This window comes from Phaethon lepturus, unplaced genomic scaffold (assembly GCF_000687285.1).
Source record: "Phaethon lepturus isolate BGI_N335 unplaced genomic scaffold, ASM68728v1 scaffold6137, whole genome shotgun sequence".
In the NCBI taxonomy this organism is placed as follows: domain Eukaryota; kingdom Metazoa; phylum Chordata; class Aves; order Phaethontiformes; family Phaethontidae; genus Phaethon; species Phaethon lepturus.
The window spans coordinates 3229-12268 of NW_010549686.1; the positions used below are offsets into that span (position 1 = coordinate 3229).

The 9040-nt window shown below is 35.5% G+C and overlaps 1 protein-coding gene across 1 annotated transcript; it reads right to left on the minus strand.

Annotated features, from left to right (window-relative positions):
• Positions 1 to 219: 219 nt before the first annotated feature.
• Positions 220 to 8702, minus strand: LOC104623281 (collagen alpha-1(XI) chain-like; the record flags this gene model as incomplete). Its single annotated transcript, XM_010290326.1, has 3 exons — positions 220 to 382; positions 3344 to 3557; positions 8535 to 8702. Coding segments are annotated over 3 exons (545 nt in total), but the record flags the coding sequence as incomplete, so codon positions are not given.
• Between the last annotated feature and the right edge of the window lie 338 nt (positions 8703 to 9040).

Genomic DNA, 9040 nt, shown 5'->3' on the forward strand with positions numbered 1-9040 from the left:
AATATAATCTAAAGAACAGAAAAATGTGTCATATCTTCCAGCAATAGAGACACCTCCCTGTTTTACTTCTCTTTTATTTCAGCCTATCCTAACAGGTTCTATAAATCTAAGTTTCTACATTATACCAGCTTTTGCCCTAAAAAATTTATTCTGATTTGCATTAAGTGCTTCACTCAACACAAAATCACTCAATTCCATTTGTTCAGTGTTAATTTTTACCTCAAAAACTTCTTCATCCAGAATCCTGGTTCCAAAGACAGTGATGCCATTGGTGTCCACAACTGTTTTGTCACTTCTTTTCAGTGGTTTTGTAGTTTTTTTATTACAGTCAACAATCATTGTAACACTTTTTTTCTCCACACTAATAGCTACTCGATGCCACCTATTAAAAAAAACACATAATTCTACTGTAATTTATGTTTTTAAAACTAGGTTATTGGGTTCTTATCAAGACAGTTTATTGTAGATTGTGCACCAATCAAGTCACAGGTAAAATTCTGTTAATTCCCAATATAAAATGAAGTTCAAGCTGACTTTCTCTGAAGCTTTACCCAGAGAACATTAGTAAACTCAAATTAGAAGAGAGTGCACTGTTTACATTTTATTAGATTGAACAATCTGACAGCAGATTTTATTTTTATGAAGGTGTTTGATTTTCCAAATTACTTAAAGAATTACTTGCGCAAATATACTTAATCCAGCATCATATTCTTTGGTATTTACATTTTACTATTGTCCTGGTTTTGCTGGGATAGAATCATAAAATCAGTTTTCTCTCCAGGAAAGCTGCATTTCTAAGAAGACTGCAGCAAAACACAGTTGATAAGGCACTTTGCTTTAGTTCATGGCCACCATGGTATGCAGGTTTCCATAGTGATCAAGGCCTCCAGCACCTTTCAGATAGCCAGGTGCTAAAGCTAGGAGGAATGGAGGCCAAGGCAGCTGACCCAGGGTGGCCAACAGAAGTATTCCATACCATAAACGTCACGCTCACCATAAACCGGGGAGTCTGCTGGGAACAGCTCTCTCTCTCTTATGGCTGCCATTCCTGGAGTGTCTTACTGGTTGCTTTGCTCCTGAGACCTACTCTCCCTTTGCTGGAGCTGTGCTGCTTGCAGTGTTTGCCAACCAGTATTCACTGCTGGGAGTGTGTATCTTGTGACCACTATCTGGGCCGAGTATAACTTTGTGTACTTTACATTGCTTTAGTATTAATATTAGTTGTATTGTTTTATTAAGTCTCTTTCTATTTCAACTTATTTCAACCCATGAGTTTCCTTTTTTTCCCAAATTCCCTTTCTCAGCTGAGAGGGGGTTTTTGGGTGATAGAGCAATTGCTAGTGTTTAGCCAGCAGGTGAGCTAAACCAAGACAACAGTTTGTTCTCTGTGATCAATCATCAAAATTTTACCATGTTATTTTGCTTATTTGGATGTATGCCACAGATACAGAGATTTTTCAAACATTTACAACAGTTCCAACATGGATGCTTTTCCAGATACATATACTTAGAAATGCTTGCCAATATTCCTACAACAATAGCTTTGCCAAGAACCTCACTACACCAAGAAGTGAATGAAGTGATTCAGAATACTGACAAATGATTTTGTTTTAAAGACATTTGAGAATAAAGTTTTGTACAATTTGCCCAACTATACTATGTTCTTTATGAGACTTTATTATCATCACAGACAACATCAATTTAGTGAGCCTCTCTGCTATGACAACTTAAATATCTAAAAGCAAGAGCAAGCCACTCTGTAATCTAACATGGAGCAAAACATCAAAGAATCTTTGATATAGCAGGGCAAAAAGTGTCCAAGTATGTCATATTAGTGACTGGTAAGAGGAAGGCTGGAATCAAATTCTTTTCATTGGCATTTGTGGCACTAAGGTTGTTTAAATCAGAGACACAGCTTAGATCATTGTTACAAAGAGCTTCTGTATATCAAAAGGAACACCTCGAAGCTAATGGAATCTGACTACTAAGCACTATCACTGAGCCAGAACTCTAATTCCATGTTTTCTCTGGAACACGGTCGAACATTATCATTATAAAAGCAAACTGTCCATGCATCCTCAGGCACATTACCCCGTTTACACTTTTTAAATATATCTCATTTTCAGATGAAGATTGTTGTCCTAGATCCTTCATACAATAGCTGAGTCAGAAGAAAATTGTCGGTCTTTTGAAAGTATGTAGAAGCTGAATCCATGACAACATAGCTCACTGTGGATAGGATTGTCTCCAGTTGATTTAGAAGTTGTATAGTCTCACTGCAGGAAATTGTATGAAAGCAAGTTCATTTTGATTTCTTAATTTTTATCAGTTTCTCAACATTTTGGGTGAAATTCTGGAATCCACATCAAAGCTTTGTTATTTAAAGGAAGACAGTGAAAAATAAAGTTTGCTGCTTCATTTTATCACTCCTTCTGTTAGGGAAATGCATCAGGTTTAGGTTTCATGGTAATACAAGGGCTAAAAGACAATTACTTTTTTCTTTTGTTATCCTTTATTGCTTATAAACTTATTTCATTATAGTTGATATTTTGCCCTTCCTTCTCCACTGTCTTTTGCTTTAATAAAATTTCATTCTGTGTATCTCTGAAGACTGTGGCTGCTCCTCCTGGACTGCAGCACAACAAATAAAAAGCCTTTGAAAGAATGAATATCCATTTACAAGCACTAGAATGACATTCCAAGAGAATGATTGCTTGTCTACGAAGGGAAGTTAGGTACAAAAAATTAACTGCATGAATAATGCAACAGGTATTTGAGATTAATTGCTGTTACTGAGGGTGCAGTGTAAATCCTTGCAGCATTCCAGATTAATTGTCCAGCTTGTTCTTCCCTGAATTCCTTATATATAGACATGTGAAACCATCTTATTTATCTGCTGTTTTGGTTCAGCATAGGAGAAATTCTATGCTGTCTTGTCAACTTGTCTTCACTCTGTCACCTTCAAATGTACAAGACAGCCCTTCTAGTGAGACTATTCCTCGAGTCTTTTTGAAAACGGAAGTTTCTTTCTATATTGCACAGGAAGAATCTTCATAGGCTTAGTTTGGGGGGGGGTTAACTTCTATGACTATTTCTTCACTCTTGATTTACAGAAATGTCAAATAGGAAAGGTGGTTTAGCTTTATCTGTAGCTGTATATACCATTTGAAGCTGGAACTGTATTCTGCTGCAAAGGTTCTCTGATTTTGTACCACAGCAGTCCAACTAGCTGGAAACTTTGTTACTAATTCATTTAAGTATTTAAGATAACTGTTTGTAAAGACCATAATCACCTATACAGTCGTCTGTGGTATTATTTTTCATCTTAAAATTTTACACTTACTTGCCATCAGCAATGTTGACTGTTCTGAAAAGAGGATAGTCTTCCGGGGCAGGTTTTCCATTTTGGTCTTCAAACAGGAAGACAGGGGATCTACCAACTTCAACACCTACTTGCTGAATTCCTTGCTCGTTGTAGATAGACAGAAGGAAGGATTGGATACCCTTTTTAGGTTTTACTGTCATTAATATTGAAAAATCTTCTGGAAAATCTCCACCTGTAAACAAAGTAATATATACAGTTAGAAATTCAGGGAAGATGAAAACATTCTTTAAAAGTTTGTATTTTTCTGTAAGCACAGAGGATCCCACGTACGAACTGTTGGGATTTTTTAATTCTCAAAAATTAATACATAAAAAATTACATGAGGAAAATTTTTTATGTCTTTTTTTCTTTCTGGTCTTTCTTTAATTCCTGAAAGATATACCTTGATCGTTCTTAAAATCATGACCTGTAAATCTCTTGTGAAATTATGTTATAATACAATATATGCGAGAACCACAACAATTTCACATTCATTATTTTTTCTATTCATCTTCTTTTTAGTAATCTCCTAATTTAAAAGCATGCAGTACAATTTCACTCAACAAAATAAGTATCTGTATTATAGCAAATATGTTCCCAGGCACTTCATCTCCCTTGATAAACACTTGTTTTAGTTTCTCTCTCACAATATGTATTTGAGTATTTCTAGAATAATATTGTGCATAACATTGAAAAAATGCATCATTAGCTTTATTTAACAAGAGCTTTAGGGAAAAATCAAAGAACACTTAATTTTCATTTATTCCCTGTTGATTTTGCTTTGACGTAGAGATTATATATGAATCATTGTTTCAACCTTTACAACTAAAAATAAACAAAATTATAAGTGGATATAGCTTGTTTATAAAGAAAGGACTGAGGTTTGTACTCAGTACTGCTCCTATTGAATCTGCTGGTAAACCTGTATTTCACTTGATGTGCAGGTCTATTAGGCTTCATAACAAATGGAGTGTAAGACTGAGATTCTAAAGTTCAGAATACACATTAGATCTGTGTGGCTTCAGCTGCAACTTGACATGCAAGAAATAGAGGGATTACAATCTAATCACAATGTTGGCAATGAATTTAACTGCAACTTGCAGTTATAGTCACTTGTGCATGAGAGTGGGTAAAATGTTCTTAAACATTTTAATAATACAATAAGTTTTAATAAAATAATATAATTTACATTTTTGTAATAAATAAAAGTATGTAAGACTTAAACATCAAAAGCTGATTTAGGAATTGTTTCTTCCAAAGGAGAAAATATAAGATAGTTTCCAAGAGAGGTTTTGTGGGAAAAATTTTTCAGGATTCTACAGTGTCTTCCATGAAGACAAGCTATTGATATCATTAGCTCTTCAGTTACAATATGAACATAAAATGCATAAAATCTTCATTGCTCTTTAAATGACATACTACTCTTCTAAAACAGAAAATCCCTAGTCTTACACTTACTATATAGTCTGCTGCAATGCTGTTTTACATGCTTTCTACCATCTTTTTCACTTTTTTGTAGAAGGTTGTTGAAACACTGTAGTAATATAGACCACTTTAGGGCTTGTTTTGACATCTTATTTTCAAGGGATCAAAACAGGAAGCATTTCATTTACTCTGGTGAGCTTTTGGTCAAGCTTTTTAGTGACAAAGTAAAGCTGCTAGTTTACATATTAAATTAAACTGTACGTTATACCTTTTAATATCAGAGTAAACAGATGACAAAAAAAGGAAGAGAAAAGATGACTGTCAACAAAAGCCAAAGAAATTATTTGAAAAGCACTGAACACTTGCCCTGTCTGCACTGTTAATCTGAAAGATATGTTGAAAATGCTTAAGGCGGGTGACACTAATTCAGCTAGTCTGGGCATGTGCTCTTCAAACAGATAACATCCTATGAAAAAAAAACTGGGAGCTTTCTAAGAAAGGTGACTGAACATGAGTCATGTGCATCACTTCAGTAGTTTCTGTTATCACTGCTATGACATAATATTCCCAAATGTTTTATCTTGCACCTACATTTTGTAATTATAAGTAAACTTCCTCCAAAGACAGTTTTGATTGAAAAAGTAAAAAAATTAATTACATTCTAACATGTAAAACTTCATGTATTGCTATGGATATGTAGTTCTTGGACACATATCTGGAACAGTTATCCAAGTCTTCTCAACTACTTTTAAATTTCTTATTTATTGGTATGGTTCTGTTTGAACAATAACCAAAATGAACAATAACAACTGGAGGGAAAATCACTAGAAAAAATTTTGTACATATCTGGGTTGCCACTCCTGTCATTCCTATATGCTTTTGTAAAAGAAAACTAAGAGCATATAAACAAACAGTACAACAAAAACTAAGCAGTTATCTCTATAATTATATAATGCCTTCCAGTCAGTGAAATCAATGCCTATTATATTCTGGGAAGTTGGTAAATACTATTAGATCCATTTTTAAAAGATGGATATATTGATGATCCCAGCTTTTGCCATTCATAGCTCCCTTTGAGCTACAGCAGCTAAAAGACACCTATACTTCCGGATGAGTTACAGGAGTTAAATGAAAGCAAGCACAGAATGCATTACAACTTGTATTGTTTAGCTAAAACGAAGTCTCACAACTTGGTCTTGTCTTGGATATCTTCTGTAGTCTTTCCACTACTATAGAGCACTAAGAAAAAGGGACATGATCACTCAAATATCTTTAAGAATCATCTCTGAAAAAGAAGGATTTCTTGCAGTGGGAAGAAGATTCTGCAAGATTCAAAAGGAAGTAATTACCATAATCACCTCCAAAAAATTGTTTCTAGGTTCTTTACTGAAGTAGAGGATAGCATGACATTTTCCTGTCTTAACCAAAGTTTTGTGGTGGCTGCTTTTTATACTGTGAGTATGCAATGCTTTTTATTCATGCCCTGCACACAGAAGTGTTGCAACAGATTGGTAAAATCAAGCAAACTGATTCCATTTGTACAGCAGAAACTGAAAGCATTAATAAGAAGAGTACCTAAATTAAGGCAGTCAAAGGCTATAGAAATTTAGATGTTAGCCAAAAATATGAGGTACTTATTTGTTCTGGCATTCAAGAATAATATGAACAGTTATTACTGCCGCTGCCACACCTCCTCTTTATGCTACAACTTGATTTATTAATAAGTCTAAGTCAACCCAAGCTCTCAGACTTCCAGCTCTAGACTTTCAAGCTTTGTTTTAGCAGAAGTTGCTTGTACTGTTCTAAACTTTAAAAATATCAGTCATTCCAAGTCAGTTTAATCTTCTGCCCAGTTCTATTTGAATGCTCACTTAAAAATTTTTGCTGTACCACTTCAGCTTCAACGACACACATTGTAAAAATCAGGATAAAAAGGTGCCAACTTATTACACGGTGCAACTTGTGCAGTTTTTCAATACAATGGATCATTTTTGCTTTTTTTAAAGAAAGAGCAACCCATATTCTGCTAACCTTACTTAGGTGAAGTAGTAATTAATTACACGCATAGTCATACTATCAGCAAGATATGGTAGACTGTAACGTGCCATTCAGTGAATGATATTTTCAGCTGGATAGCTCTGTTAATTATACGCAACTTAGTTGAGAAAATATATTAAAAACTGAAGAACTGTGCTTTGATCTTCTTTCATGAAGAAAGTAAACTGATGAGCTAAGTGAACATGTAAGTTATGCTCAAACTGTGTTTAGTTGTTTCCCAGGTTGCTCTGGGAACACCGTATTACTACAAAATAATGTATGTTTCCCATTTTTATTGATCTTGGATGATATCTATATGATTGATTGCTACTTTGAAAGACAAAAAAGAAAGTATTTTTCTTTGCCAAGACACAATCTGTATGTTTATAGACAGGCTTGTTCAAACCCTGCATGATATATCAAAGCAGAAAAATTGTATGTTCCATGATTTTGGTTTTTAATATTCCCATTATCATTTTCCTCAACGGTTTGGGTCAAGTAACAAGTGACAGCAGAATAATGGAATAAAAGTCTCTCCTCAACATCCAAAGAATCTTTTCCAAAATGTGATTCTTTCATTCCAGAGAAATTTGAGAGAAGATGGCATCACATTACCTGCTATCCACAACTAGCTTTGTTTAGTCCTCCAAATACCCAGATACTTTTACATAATTCTTAACAGATGGTACTTCTGGGAACAATTTTGCAATGGCCAACCACAACTCATTTGTACACCGCAGTATTACTCCAGGAAGTACTGCTTTTAAATGGACTACTGAAGCTGTAGGAAACTTGTCAAAACCACCAAATAAGCTTTCCATCAGATAGCATCATGAAAGAGCAGGTAATATGACTTAAAGGCCAATTCTGCCAGTAACACAGAATTTGATGAAGAGCTTTATAACTGAAGCCAATAAAGACAGATTCATTTAGTGGATAAAGAGCATGTCCTGTAGTCCTGGTTTCAGCTGGGATAGAGTTAATTTTCTTCATAGAAGCTAGTGTGAAACTATGTTTTGAATTTGGGATGAAAAAAATGTTGATAACATGCTATTGTTTTGAGTTGTTGCTAAGTAGTCAAGGACAGTCCAGCTTTTCACGCTGGCCTGCCAGCGAGAAGGCTGGAGGTGCACAGGAAGCTGGGAGAGGACAGCTGACCCAAACTGTCCAAAGGGATATTCCGTATCATATGACATCATGCTAAACATATAAAGCTGGGGCAAAGAAAGAGGGGGTGGAGGGACATTCAGAGGGGGGAATGGGGGGGACATTTGGAACTATGACGTCTGTCTTCCCAAGTAACAGTTACGCATGGTGGAGCCCTGCTTTCCTGGAGATGGCTGAACACCTGCCTGCCCATGGGAAGTGGTGAATTAATTCCTTGTTCTGCTCTGCTTGTGTGTGTGGTTTTTGCTTTACCTATTAAACTGTCTTTATCTCAACCCATGAGTTTTTTCACTTTTACTCTTCTGATTCTCTCCCCCGTCCCACCATGGGGGAGTGAGTGAGCAGCTGCGTAGTGCTTAGTTGCTGGCTGGGGTCATCGACCATCGAATCACGACACCTGTGATTCATATGCAGGCCCAACTCTAAGGATAACAGAGGTGTTTTGCGGCACTGATCATGAACTACATGCTGTGTTTTAGATACCATAAAAGCATAGGCAGTAAGATAATTTACGAAAGCAGTAGCTTTCTGACAATCCTACCTGGGTACAGCTGCTTTGTTGGGGCACTCAGCTGTGCAGTTTTTGAAACTCTGTAGGCGACATCCGATCCTTTTGAATCCCTCCTGTTTGTGCAAAATCCTGCTGTTCTTGATACTCCTTCTGGTGAATTGTGAAATTCTAATGCTTTTAGCACATCAACGGGTTCAGCTGACAAAGAAAAAAAAAAACTCACAACAAAAAGAATTACTCATCTTAAATCTCTACAGTACACAGCCTCTAAAAAGAACATTAATTTCATTGCAAAAGTGTAATTATAGCAGTAGCTGCAAACTATTTTGCTTTATTGCAGATTAATCCTACACCAGAATATTATTTTAACAGAATTATTCATTCTTAAATATATGAGTTCATCCCATCCAATGTAACTGTTATGACCAGATTTTCAAAATACTTGACTACACACTGAAAATCACTGTTTCCCAAACACAGAGAATCTTGGTGATTGAATCTTACAACACATTCTTTCAATGAGTGATTTCTAAGTG